The sequence below is a fragment of the Merops nubicus genome, unplaced genomic scaffold, assembly GCF_000691845.1.
Source record: "Merops nubicus isolate BGI_N331 unplaced genomic scaffold, ASM69184v1 scaffold694, whole genome shotgun sequence".
Classification (NCBI taxonomy): Eukaryota; Metazoa; Chordata; class Aves; order Coraciiformes; family Meropidae; genus Merops; species Merops nubicus.
The window spans coordinates 48,329-63,233 of record NW_008602241.1 but is presented as its reverse complement, the minus strand read 5'-3'; the positions used below and the strand labels follow the sequence as shown (position 1 = coordinate 63,233).

The 14,905-nt window shown below is 38.1% G+C and overlaps 1 protein-coding gene across 1 annotated transcript in view; it reads left to right on the top strand.

Annotated features, from left to right (window-relative positions):
• The window catches only part of IL1RAPL1 (interleukin 1 receptor accessory protein-like 1), a gene marked incomplete at its 5' end in the record, with an annotated part of 22,308 nt that extends 9,248 nt beyond the window's left edge, over positions 1-13,060 (top strand). Inside the window, 3 exons of the mRNA XM_008938283.1 lie at positions 2,910-3,053; positions 10,854-11,024; positions 12,342-13,060. Coding sequence (XP_008936531.1) covers positions 2,910-3,053; positions 10,854-11,024; positions 12,342-13,060 — 1,034 coding nt within the window. The remainder of the gene's footprint in view (positions 1-2,909; positions 3,054-10,853; positions 11,025-12,341) is intronic.
• Between the last annotated feature and the right edge of the window lie 1,845 nt (positions 13,061-14,905).

Here is a 14,905-nt window from a genome sequence, read left to right as displayed (position 1 = left end):
AGCAGGAAAAACAGATCACACTTCAAAGAGAGTGTAATGCCTGCTGCAGCAACTATGCCTAAATCACGATGCAAAAGGCAGAATAAAGCAGCAGAAAAAAAGATGTTATTGTGGAGGTAACCTTACACTCTAACCTTGCTATTATACTTTAACTTAGCTTTAACAGTTGCTACAACATCGTTGATGCTGTTGACATACACATCATTAACACCCTTGGAGATGGCAGAGCACCCTTCAGGAGTACCCTGTCCTATGAAGGAGACAGGAGCACACTTCCCAATTCACAGTGAGAAAACCAAGGCACAGAAATGTGAAATTACTTCAGTCACCCAAGGGGCAGGCTGGAGCAGGAGCAGGACCAAGCCTTCTGCTCCTTACACCTTTGGCTCAGTACAACACAGGGTAATGCTGTTCACAAAATCCCTGTGGTAGCTTAGAGACAGATAGGGCCAAACAGAGCACGGTCCAGCATCCTACATAAACACTAACTCAAGGCCTGAAAGCAATTAGTGTAGTGTAGCACTGTGCCCATGCCAGTCTGTCCCATCTTCCACAATGCTGCACAGGTAGGGCTGTCCCATTTCCAACCCTTTGTGGGTTAGCTCAGGCATTTGTAGGGCTGGATGTAAGGATGCTGCAGTCTGCCAGGCTAATCACTGTTCCTCTCTGCCTCTGAACCCTGAGAAATAACACCCAAGACAGAGAGTGAACATGTGCTGATAGGTGTCCAGAACAGAGTACAAGCTTGCTATGCTAGATGGAGAGAACATGAAACTTTACAGACTAATCTGTTTAAGAAACAACCACCTTATCCTTTTGCTCAGAAGTGCTCATGATGGGCTCAGCAGCAGACCATGAAAAGGTAATTTCCAGTATGTTTCAGGGTGACTTAGAGAATTTTGTTGTTTGCTTTTCTTGCTGAATTAAGGACCGTTTTATGTGTATTCAGATAGACTTTGTTAAAGCAAATATATAGGCATAATCTTGAATTGTCTTAGGGGGGGAAAGATAACTGATGGCAAAAGCGATGTGGTGCATTAGTCTAATTTCATACACAGTGACAGAGATCGGATGACTAACTGCAGTTATTTTTTTCCCATTTAGTCTCAAAATCATTAATTTCAGAAAAACTTTTGGTTTCCATTGTAAAGTTTTTCCTCACCTGTAATGAGTCATAATAACAGACACACAAATAGAGTATTTTGTGCCTAGCAACCCAAAATATTAAAACCTTTCATCTAGTTACCACTGAACAGCTACATCACCTATAGTACAAAATGATAAACAGGGTATAGTAAGCCAGTGCAGAGTAATTTCCATTTCCATTTATATTTTAAAATACTCTGTTACTCGTCTATGCAAACAATTTCTTGCTGTGTGTTTTTAATAACATTCCCCTCTTTGGATCAGAAAAGTATTGAAAGTCTGAAATAACCACCTTGGGTTTAAAAATAGCTAACACAATAGAATTTCCAGCGCAGTTTTGGAGAGAATGACATGGAATATAAATGACTTTTTACTTTATTACACTTTTAGTGTCTTCTAGAGAGCAATGAAATCTTCTTATAGTTGTCTCAAAATGATAAAAAAAATGTGTGAATCTCAGCAGATGCAGTCAAAATAAATGGAAGTGTCACTATTTGCTCTAACCTTTTATTTCTCTAATTGAAATGTATTGTGCTAGAGTATCATATTTGCATAACCACACACATACAAACGAGGTTACTTCAGGGCTACCCTGCCTCATTCAGACAGAAGTTGCCCCCTGGAAGAGGATAATTCTAGAATAACACAAACCTGAGCTTTCTGCAGCACAAATTGTTATGAAGTAAACTCTATGTCTTAGATTTCCAAGAGTTCATTTCTTGGCATTTCTCAAAACCGAGTGATATTGGAACAGTATGGGTGGTCTTGAGATTTGCTATCTGTTACTAATTTCAAACTACAAAATACTACAGTACAAAGTAATGCTCTTCTTCCTCCCACCCTCTGTTTTTAACATTGCCAGTTTTCAGTCAATAAACAAATGAAAGGTAACAACAAAAGGAATGCCACATAGCTGTGTGAGCTTCCTTGAGCGTCAAACAGTTAAGACTAGGGGATGCAAAAGTCCATGATGGCAGATTACTTATGCACAGATAAGTGGCCCCACGGAGGCTACTGCTGCTGGTAGACAGTTATGGCCCCATTTGACAGAGTCCTACAGCAGCAGAGCTATGTGGCAATGATCTCAGTCCATCAGGTGACTCTCCAGTGCAGCAAAGACACCAGGTGTTCACGGTCTGAATGGAAATGTCAGAATGGACAAATGGGATGGTTTACTGTGACTACACAAGAGCCAGCCCCACTGGGGTAAACCAGAGAAAAAGATGAACTGCAGATCGTTGGGAAACGATCAGAGATGCTAAGACGTAACTGAGATGTGAGGCTGTGGGCTTCTTTGGTTAGTATCAGTAGACTGAAGCTCATCTTATTTGTGTGTGGAATAAGGGAGGGAATGTGTTTGCATTACAGTCCCCAAAAAAGAAACATTCACTTCTGCTTTCATTGTAACTAGAATGTCAACATTTATCTCTGTAAAGCAAACTATCTACGTACACATAGAGAGAAGTAACAGAGTTATCAGATATATCTTATATATATGCCCACACTCATACACATACATGACCCAGCAATTGTTACTTTTTTAAATGACCATTTTAGATTATGAACCAGAGGAAAAAAACAGTTTATTAAAGGAAAAAAAAAAAAATCTATTAATTAGGTATTTCTTCAAGGACCCTATAATGAAATAAATACATACCTAACCCAACATTCGTATTTTAATGCTTAATATAAGTGCAAGGTGTGCTGCTAATCTTTCTCTGATTGTGAATGTGGTTGTTACTGCATTTTGTAATTCTTTGCAGAGCTGATGTACACAGTTGAGCTTGCTGGTGGGCTTGGTGCTATTCTGCTGCTGCTTGTTTGTTTAGTGACTATCTACAAGTGTTACAAGATAGAGATTATGCTCTTCTACAGGAATCATTTTGGAGCTGAGGAACTAGATGGAGGTAAGGCAGCTTCTTGGTACATTTCTTACTTTCCAAGTATGTCTGTCTTTTATTTCTCTCCACCAAGGCCCAAATCTAATTTCAGTTCAAGATGCGTTAACCACTACAATTTTTATTTCTCACTGCATTAGGCACTGACTTGAATATGCATTCCTCATACAGCACATTAGCAGCAGTGATTGCTGAACTAATGTACATGCTCTCTCTGGAGCTCCAGAAGACACCCATGACTTTTAGATTTTTTATTCACAATACTGAATGTAAATCACCAACATTGATGCATTAAAAATTTTCACTTTCTGTCACGACTAGAAACCAGCTTCACTGCTCTGTAAGCTAGGGAGTGTCTTCTCTAATTGTATTTGCCAAATAGGTTGAGGTTGAAGTGAATCTCAATTTGCTGCTTGTTTAAACTATCAGTTTCAATAAACTGTACCGAGCGTTTGGGAATGTACCTAGACATTCGTTTCCTTGAGTCCATTTACTTAATCACTGAGAGAGCAGCTAATGGTCATTAAAGTTCTTCTGTGATTCAAGGACACCCAGCCTAAACAAAAGTAATCCACAACGCATGCACCAGCTTGTGACAAATATAGACGTGTTTTTTTTCTGCTCTTTTTAAGCACTGAAGAAAAAGGTCTTCTTTGCTTCTAGCCCAACTAATTAAAACTGCTGTTGAATAGTGGACTGAGTTGAGCTGCAGGCTCTGATTAATTAGATTGGTTTCTTGGGTCAGAGTTCCTGATGGTTGGTCCTACCACTACATCTTTGGTAACAGGAGCTTCCTTTTTACTGAAATACTAATAAGAGTTATTTTACAGTTCAAGGTAATAGCCTGTGGGAAGAAGCCACTGGTACATATTAAAATAAATATGTAGTGATAAATAAGCACTGGCCAAGTCTGTTACTGAGTAGACAGAGGAGTGGCAGCGGAATTAGAGGTCCTTATATAAGGGAAAGACTTCCATAATAAGATCACTAGGGAGTGACCCACTTCTGCCTCCCATATAAAAAGGCACAAGGATTCAAAATAGAAAATGCTCAGAACAAGCCCAAGAACATTTTGTATCCTTCTACTGGAATTAGAAAAAGGGTGCATTAATATAGCAGCTTGGGGGGGGAATCAGGTTATTCTACTTATTTTACAGACGAAGAAACTGAGGCCCAGAGGGTCTGTGACTTATGGAGGATTTTGGTAGATACTTTTTTTTTTTTTTCCAGAAAAATGAGATCCTCTCTATTCTGCAATTTAAATGGGCATGCTTACTTCCATAAATTGTGTGAATTTAATAATAGTCATATTATATTATGCAGAAATAGACAGAGTAATTAATAATTGTTTAAATAGATGCAGTGTAATGTTTTCTTTCTCAGTACTAATAATTCTTACTTTTACAACTGTCAGTTATTGTTATCTCAAATCATTCCAATTAATTTGCAAATTTACTCTAGTAGGTGTTACATGCTTGCCTCTCTCTTCTCCCATCCCAAGCACTGGTCACCTGGGAACAAAAATACTGTAATCACATATTTTAAAAAAACAGAAGAGTGACCTCAAAAGAATATTGTTCTGGGATTCAAAAAGGAGAAACCCAGCATCCGTTCAGTTTATCCTTCTGAGCAAAGATGATTGTTGAAGAAGACAAAGCATAAATTCTCCTTAGATAATCAATGCAAACATTGGTAGCTGGAGTGCTTAACTACAGTAATATAAGAAGGAAAGTGCTACTTGCAGATTCTTAATGGAAACCTGTACCTTCTACGGTACTCAATATACCAGCAACGTGGATAAACCCCATTGTGCAAATGAAGTTACTGTAGGTGGACTTTTTACTCTTTCTCTTTCACACCCTTGCAAAACCAAGAAAACAGCAAAAATGCCCCACCCAAGACCAAGCCATGGCTTGTGCAGAAATAAATTGCAGATATACATCCAGATCCTTTCCTTTGGCTTAGTTTGCTGCTGACAGACACAAAGTGCTGAACTCTAAAATCTTCTAACCACATCTCCCGCAGTGCAACAGCACAGTGCCCCACGTGCTATTCATAATTTACACCGTGTTCTGACATACTTTGGGACAGCATGTAGATAAGCAAACATCAAAATATCACAGACTTTTTTTTTTTTTTTTGTGGCCTATATTGTACCCAGAGAGGATTTGAAACACTTTAAATGAGGTCCAATTAAAATTTTCAGTTGAAAACCTCTTTTAAAATGCAAGGCTTCATTTCTTCCCTGATCAGACAATAAACCCTTCAGAATGTCAAATCTCATCACAATTCCTCTTTCCTTTCCAGGCCTCAGACAGATCAGTTTTTCTCAGGCTAACATACACATTTCTGTAAGAGGCACGATAAATTGCGAGAAGTATTTGAAAACAAAGTATTTAACCCTTAGAGCTAATGCAACTTAATTTGTAACTTTCTATAGGGGAATTTTAGATTAAGCTAGTGATCACAGCTGCTGGTTCTCTAACTAGCAGCTTTGAATTTCCCATCTTCTCTCTCATCCTGGGGACTAGACTCTTCTGGCTTTTCTCTCTCCTGTAAACACTTCAGCCCAGTGTCACCTCTGTTGTCTCCTGGGAACAGGAACCGAAGCCTCTTTTTTTGTTTGTTTTCATAGTTAATTCCCTGCCTTTCGTACTAAATTGGAATATAATCAAATCCAGCTCACATTTTATCAGTTTTCCTCCCACTCTGAGCCCGTGCTTTCTGGCTGCCTGGGAGCTGACTCCACACCAGGGGACTGCATGACAGACACCATGTTGTGTCCTCCAGTGTGGAGCCATGCGACATGCCAGTGTTCAGTCCGGGGGCCTCACTGGAGATGTCTGACAGATTCCCCTGGGAACGAGAGCACAGGAGCCAGAAAAATTATTTGGCCCTTGGCAAAGCAGTGACTTTCTCACCTGCAGGCATTCGGCATGACCTTACAACTCGAAGACATAACTCGCCCCTTCCAGTCTGGTGGTCAGAAACTCCCAAATCTGTTTTAAGTGGAGAATTTCAGTACAAGATCTCTCTACATACATGATGAATATGAAAACAAAATTTTCAGAGATGCATACTTCTCCGGTAGCCTTTAAGGGCTGATTATTGTTAAATGACAAGCAACCTTTTATAGGTTTGAAGCTCTAAACGTAAAATCTTATCTTTAAAAGCCTTGGCCACTGAGTGCCCTTTAAGGACTAACGTATTATTAGTGAAAGCCACTTTCAGAAGTGACGATTTCTTCTATTTTGCTGTACATTGAGCTCCAACATAAGAGATTTTATACAACCTTCATCCTCTTAAGGGTGTTCTAGCAATTATTGCTTATGTATTTCTGTTTTCCAAGGATCTTCTTTTGCTGCCTTTCACAGTTTTTTAATGACTTGATGAAGAAACTAAGTATTGTACTTTAACCAAGAAGAGTGAAAAATGCAAGTAAACATTTACAAGTACCTGTGGTCAATGCATACCCTGACTTCTTTCTACCCTGTGCTCTGTGACCTTAAAAGGCTATTTGTACAAGAAAAGATATTGCCACTGTAGAGAAATCAGCTCTTTGCTGACATCTGGGGTCCCTAAAATATATGTAAATTTTCCCAGGGTTTTACCTGTCCTTTGTGAGACTGCTCCCGCTCATCAAGTTGTGCAAGGATTAGTCCTCAGGCATGACACCCACAGCAGACACAGAGTGCAGAAGGGAGTCAAACCATTTCTCAAAGTAACACCATTTATGATGATGCCTTAAAGTGAACAGGAAGCTCAAAATCACCCAGACAGTTATTTTCAAATTTTTCTTGCCATTTCAAGACCTGAGAGTTTCCAGTGGATGTGCAGATGTATGCCAGCTTTAAGTTATACTAAGGATAAATCCAGAAATTTGCAAATGACAGGCTGAAAACCATTAGATATGGCCAGATAGCCAAAATTACTCTAAATCATGAATTCATACCTGTGTTTACATTCCAAATTCCAGTTTCAAATAAAAGAGCATACAGTACATTTAGCAGTAGAAACAGTCTACAAGCCCTAGCCCCTACCATTACCTGTGTACATTACTAACTGTTGAAATTGGTGGAAGTTTTCACAAGAAGGAATTAATAAGCAAGGGGTGAACACTATCATTAAAATGAAGAAAATTTACAATAAGATGCTGGTACTAAAATTGATACAAATAAAACACAACAATTTAAAAGAAGATCTGAACAAATTTGTTGTAAATAGGTTTTTTTATGAAATTTACATAAATATCCTTTCTCACAGCTAGGCTGATGAGAAGATATAGGCTCAAGAACAAAAAGAACCTGGAGGCAGCTGATAACTGGAACGAGAGACAGCTTTGCTTAGCAGGTGTTATGACAACCTTCACAATGACCCTTAGTCCCTTTAGGTCCCATCAGCTGTTTCTGCAATATTGGACGGGAGCTCTCCATGCTGACTTCAAACTTAGTCTCAGCTTTCCTTGTCAAGGAAACCTTAGGGAATTGGCGGGAGACACAGCCTCTGTGCAGCTGGGGTGTAGGCAAGGAAGGTGCCTGGAAGCCAGGACTGGGGAATTCACCTGGGTTTCAGTTCTGCAGGTTGCTCTTTTGTTTGGTTTTGGTTTGTTTTTTTTTTTTTCCCCCACATTGCTGAAATAAAACAAAGGGCTCGTAACGTGATTAAAATGTGTCACTGCTGCGGTTGCTAAATTCAGGAAATCCTACATAGATTTGGTGCATGACTTCTATAGTGGATGTTTCTTGGCTGTGCTGGTTGCACTGTTTTACTAGATGAGTTTATAGTGTTTGCTGAGGGGAAGCAAATCGATGTTCAAATTAGGAGACTGACGAAACAGTTTCTGCCTTGAAGTCTCTGTTGTACCTGGGACTACTTAGGTAATCATGATTTTTGTCCTTGCTATTATTTAGGTGCAAAAATCTAGCATGGTTCATGGACAGACCTGTGAGATTGCCCAGAGAGTATCTTACTAACTGCACAGGACAAGAGTGGTTAAGAAGTACTTCTTAGTGGTTTCCTGGGTTTCAGCCCAGTAAACCTCTCACACTGCAAGGAAAGGCTGTGCTTTGAGATTCTTAATGTTTCAGTGTGATTTACTTGTTAACTTTCAAACAAATTTTACCAATGGTTTGGGCACTGCCAAAGCACTTGTGTTAATGATTAGGCTATGCAGGTATAGCTAGACTGAAATTACTGCTGAAGTTAGTGACTTTGCAATTACAGAATCTTCCCTGGGGACCTATAGAATAATTTTGCAATAGCAGTCTCTCCACTGTGTATGTATTCTTATTGGCTATTGGCAAATTGTGGTAATAAGAAATCCTGCTCTATGAATATCAATTTCAAATTATATTAAAATCACATTTAAGAAAATGCAGCTTTCATCTTTCTAAATATTACGGGTTGCAAAAAGGGATTTTCTTCATATTTAATTAAAATTTTATTGTTGAACTGCTTTTCTTAACTCTTCTTTTTTATGGCATGTATTTACATCTGAAATGCAATTCAAACAATAAATTCTTGATTTATGTCCCCACTGAATATGGGATTTTCTAGATTCTGTCAATGAAACTAATTTAAATAAAAATTGCTGCTTTTTTGTCTCTTCCTACTTTATAGGATCTAAAGTACATAGATAATACATATTAAAAAAAAAAACAAACAAAAAAAACAACAACAACAAAAAAAAACCAATAATTGCACCAAGAACACTTTTGGATTGCAAACTAAAAAATTATTACTGGTTAGAAACTCCAGATGTAAATTTTAAAAATCTACCATATATAAATCTGTGAAGACTGATATATCTCCTGTTCCTCAACCAGCACCTCTATCACACACTTCTAAGTTTTAAATTTTTGTTCTCAGAGTCCAAAACACATTACAGATTTCAGAAGTCGGTGAGGTGAACACAGCATATGGACATCTGGTTTCACAAATCTATTTCCAAGCAATTTCTCCCTTGAGTTTAGTTAATATTTATAACTGTTTCCTTAATTTTTTGTTGCATTTGTCTAGATCAAAGCTGTCTTAGTTACAGTTCTCAAAATATTTAATTCAATGATAAGGTACAAGTACTGTCACTGAGATCAACAGAACTAAGGAAGACACATAAATTCAAGCATGCATTTCATACAGGAAATCAACTGCTTTGTTAAATTGAGACCATAATAAGAACATGACTTCTTGACACTTTTTATTTAAGAACTTTCTTTACTATAGAAAATAGTTGTACTCTTCCTTTTTCAGAGTTTATGTTACACTTTTTATTAGTTCCTCTTCCTACTTTCTCCTTTTTAAATAGCAGCTAGTTTTTTCCGATTTTTCATAGATAACTATTATGCTTTTCTATGGAATCATTGATTGATTGAGGATGGAAAAGACCCTAAAAGTCACTGAGTCAAATCATCTTCTAAAGCTCTCCAGGGATGGTGACTTCACCACCTCCCTAAGCAGCCTGTTCCGATGCTTAATAACCCTTTCAGTGAAAAAGTTTTTCTTAATATCCAATCTAAACCTCTCCTGGTGCAACTTGAGGCCATTTCCTTTTGTCCTGTCTCTGATTACTTGGGAGAAGATACTGACCCCCACCTCACTACAACCTCCTTTCAAGCAGTTGTAGAGGGTGATAAAGTTTCCCCTAAGCCACCTCTTCTTGGGTGTTAATAATCTCAGCTCCCTTAGCCACTCCTCATTCTTACTCTTTATACCCATCCTGCATTTGGCAGGCTTTTCCAAATAACACTACAAGAGTACAGAAAGGTGTAAAATGAGGAAAGGAGTAGCTCAGTAAATAACTGAAGTCAGCATTGACTGAATATAATGTTACTTATGACACACAGTTGAGTATTCAGTCAGGTCTCTTTTACAAGTAATTTATATTCTTGACAGCCTGTGCATAGTGTTGTTGTGAAAATTAGAAGGATGTTAACATTTCATTAGTCTTGCCATTGATTTTTTCAGCTTTCTTCACAACAAAAGTCAAAACGTGACCTCTTATTCCACTGAATTAGTTCCAGAGCACTTGACATTATTGACCTCCTAATCAAAATTAATGATAGCTCTTCTGATTCAGTCTTTGAAGTAGGCACACCAAGCACATTTACGAAACAGGCACATTTATTTCTCATATTGAAATGAAATAACACACTGTTAAGTAATGAAATGTACATTAAAGCAACATTAAATTTGCAAATTCGAGCATACAGAATTCAAGAGATTTAAACTGCATTATAAGGAGCTGATGCTGCAAAGATTTAAGCTTGGCAATAAGTTCAGACCTTGAAAGCCAATGAGTTTTACAAGTAGGCTACGTATTTGCTCAGAACATTTCAGCCCAGGACTCTAAATGTAGTCTAAAATTCTGACAAGACTGAAATATTTTTACTATGCAGCAGAGACAGTTGGTCATTAGATATTTTCATGCTTTTCTTTTCCTTTTTAAACCTAGAGAAGAATTGAAAAAAATTTCAGCAACTTTTTTCTTCTGTGCTCACAAGCTGTCAACCCACAGTTGAGTGGATATCATTCATACAGAGATTTACACAATTGTTTCTGAGCAAACTGATTTCAGTTTATGGAGGCGGATCCCGTCTCCCTTACATTTGTGTAGATAAGGATTACCTTGACGGGGTGAAACATGAAAGGTGAATGGATTCGTATCTGGAGATTGGGTGAAACCTTTCCATTTTATCTAAACAACTTCCTATTCTTGGGAAATTCTCCTAGAAATAATTCCTAGGGAATTATCTATGAAATCTGCAAGACTAATGAAGAAACTAACTTACTTTCTTATTCTTTTTTTTTTAGACAACAAAGACTATGATGCATATCTTTCTTATACCAAAGTGGATCCTGATCAGTGGAATCAAGAAACTGGAGAGGAAGAAAGATTTGCTCTTGAGATCCTACCAGATATGCTTGAAAAGCATTATGGATACAAATTGTTCATACCAGACAGGGATTTGATTCCCACAGGAAGTAAGTCATATCCTTATGCTTGTGTGTTTCCTAAACAGCAAATACAGTGACTGCAGCAATTTGCTTTAGTACTATTTCTATCACTACTCCTTCAGAATGTCATCTTTCCTGACTTGTCTTAAAGAACAGTGAAGATAAGCCACCAAACAGAATGAATATTTCCCAGAGAAGAGGATTATTTTTTTTTAGTAATTGTATTATATTGGTTAAAAGTGAGACAGTGCAAAAAAGGGCATACATAAGTAAAGGTAATTAATGAAACTGACATTTTTGTCACAGACTTTTGAGAGCTTGCATATCTAGAAATGAATAGAGAGATCTTTGTTTTCTGTTCCTTAGAGTTTTTCTTGGAAGATATCCATAACTCTAAGTATTTATTACAGAAATTCAGACAGGAAAGAAAAAAATGTGTTTGGACTAAGGCAAAGGTTGAGTAATACTATCTACAGCAGAGCAAAGTAGCGAATTCTATTAGTGTTCACCGCAGATAAATGTGTAACGGTGGTACTGGATCATTCTCAGGGATTAGAAATTTGAATTGATTCCAACTGGTACAAGTAGATCTTCTTCATGTTTCTTTCACATATTCCAACCTACGTACAGTAAATTTTTGTGAGCTGATGTAGTATTTTTCATAATTTCATTATAACCATGTAGATAGCTACTAAGATGCATATCTTTTACTAAAGATAAGAAAGGATGCTTGGTATAGGCAGAGCACATCATCAAGCAGTCACAAGGATTTTTTTTTTTTTAAATCTACAGAAAACTAAACATTAATTTGCAGGAGGCAATACAGTTTTTGTCAATGTGTGTGATGGGAGCATGACATGAAAATAAGAATCTAACCCTACAGTACACCATAGAGTACCATCTGGGTTTGAAACTGAGCCCCTGAAGCATATAGTTGCTGCTCTGTTGCCTACTTGGGTGACTCTGTGTTTTTAAATAAAAAAAATTGTTGATGGGTACACTTCTTCCAATAAAGATACAGATACTGATAAAAACCTCAGCTCATGAACAAACACTCACAATCTATAGTGCATGGGGGAGTAGAGGTTTCACAGAACCACAGAACAATTGAGGTTGGAAGCAATCCCTGGCAGTTTTCTTGTCCAACCCTCCTGCAGGGCCACCTAGAGCAGGTTGCCAAGGAACATGTCCTGGCAAGCAAACCTGGCATGTTTACAAGTGATATTTTTGCATATTTCAGTGAGCTCTTCTGGGAGCACTGATTTGCCTCTGTTGTGTCTCCCTAGTCTGTGGGAGTGGAGCGTTTTCTTAGATTGTTTTTTGAGCAATTGTCTTGTTTTGTAGCCTACATTGAAGACGTGGCGAGATGTGTAGACCAAAGCAAGCGACTGATCATCGTCATGACTCCAAATTATGTGGTAAGAAGAGGCTGGAGCATCTTTGAACTGGAAACAAGGCTTCGAAACATGTTAGTCACAGGCGAAATCAAAGTGATACTGATTGAATGCAGTGAACTTCGAGGAGTTATGAACTACCAGGAGGTCGAGGCCCTGAAACATACCATTAAGCTCCTCACTGTCATTAAATGGCACGGACCAAAATGCAACAAGTTGAATTCCAAGTTCTGGAAACGTTTACAGTACGAAATGCCTTTTAAGAGGATTGAACCCATCACACACGAGCAGGTTTTGGATGTCAGTGAGCAGGGGCCCTTCGGGGAACTGCAGACAGTCTCCGCAATTTCCATGGCTGCTGCCACCTCCACTGCTCTTGCCACTGCCCATCCAGACCTGCGCTCCACTTTCCACAACACATATCACTCGCAGATGCGCCAGAAACACTATTACCGAAGCTACGAGTACGACGTACCTCCTGCCGGCACCCTGCCGCTTACCTCACTAGGGAACCAGCACACCTACTGCAACATCCCCATGACACTTATAAACGGGCAGCGGCCACAGACAAAAACTAACAGGGAGCAGAACCCGGAAGAGGCTCACACAAACAGTGCGTTACTGCCCCTCCTGCCACGGGAGACCAGTATATCCAGTGTCATTTGGTGACCGAAATTCAAGGGGCTGCCAACCCCCTTGAGTAGGAGCTGAGTCTGCAGTCCAGTGCCTGGAACTACATCCTCGACTGCTGCTGTTAAACATCCATTACAATCTATAACATACGAGGAAAAACAGGGTCTTGTACATATGTTTTTTTGCTATTTCTTTGTAGCATCAGTCTTCCTGTTTTACCCATGTCTCTTCCCATTCACATTTTTGACTTTGTTTTGTATGTCATTGGAATTTGTATATTTACATTTTTTTTAAACGAAGAGACTGCTGTATAGATAGGAGACTTTTTTGCTTCATTAGAATAGTTTTAGACTTTCTGTTTGGTTGGTTTTAACCTCTCTTGGGAATGCTTGGACAAAGCTATGTTGATATCAGAAGCACCGTCAATTTTTTTTTTTTGGCCTGCCTAGCCTGATTCCTGAAGGCCATGCCTGCTGCAGTTCACCTCTTTTGGAGAATATTTGTTCTTAGAAGGACCCCATCCCTCACTGGGCACTCCAGTTTTATTTCTACTCCCGTAATGTACACTGCTTCTTCCCTGCCATTACACTGACCCCCATTTGGGGTAACACTACAGTCTGATCATCTAACATGTAATTTGGTAGATACCTGTCAAACAACAGAATATACCCAATCTGTATTGTTTGATTCCCAGTAGTCACTACAGAGTGTGTAGAAACTAGAGATGGTTTGGTTTTTGCTTTCTTTGGTTTCTTTTTTTTTTTTTTAATTATTACTTTAAGAATGAACTGACTGTATCCCTTTTATAAATATAAAAGCAAACCCTATTTTTAACACTTCCTGGAAAAGCATTAATGTGGTTGTGGAATTTATTTTTGAGCACTTAACTTTTTCTTTTCCTCCTTTCAAAATTCTGCAAATAATTTGCAATTGTCAGGCAAGTAAAACAAGTGAGGCAATAGGCACTGAAGTGCAGAGAGTCCTGTTGATATTTACAGTACTGACTTCCAAACCAAAGGGGAATAAAAGACAGTATTGTAGATGGTTTGTCACTTTGTATTATAGAAAGTGTTATTTTCTAAAAAAAAGTAAGAGCAAAACATTATTTTGCTGTAGATTACAGATCCCCCTTGTATTTTAATGTTCCAGAAACTGTGTTTGCTTTAAAATTATATATTCAGGAGTAAGAAATCTTCTTTCATTTGGTTTTTGTTTGTAAGAACAAGTAAAACTATTAATTTCAACATGATTTCAGTAAAAACTTAGGCAGAACAGAAAACACACGAACACCAACATTGTTTTCAGAATAAACTTTATTTATACAAAATTAATATTTAAATCAGACCTGGAAATATTAAAACAATTTATTCACTTTAATGAATAAATAAATTAGGGTTTCTTTTCTGTATCATTCTATCTTTGAGGACTTGGAAGTAATGCATGTACTATGGCTACCAGGGAAGTTAAAAAAAAACCCACTATGTTTACATCTGGACATCTTTAAGACAAATGAAATAAGCATCTTACTCGTTTTTAAATAACAGAAAAATCCTTTCTGGTTTTAGCAAGAGAGCAGAGTGGTGTTGTAGCTCTATAATATACTCAGGCCAAGCTCTCTGCTAGAAGCAGCAGAGTGACTGGTTGCAGCACACTGTCATGTAGCCAGGAATTTGATTTACCCTGGCAGAAATGTAAGTGGTAGCCTGGTAAACAGACCTTATAGTTTCTTTATGTAATTAACATTAGGTATTTCTGTGGTAGCTGAATGATATTTGCCAATATAATGGATGCGTGGGGTTTGTTCATCACGATTATCACTATGAGAAAAACACAGCGTATAATATTTGGGTCTTCTAAATAAGAAGTTATGGGTAGAGAGCA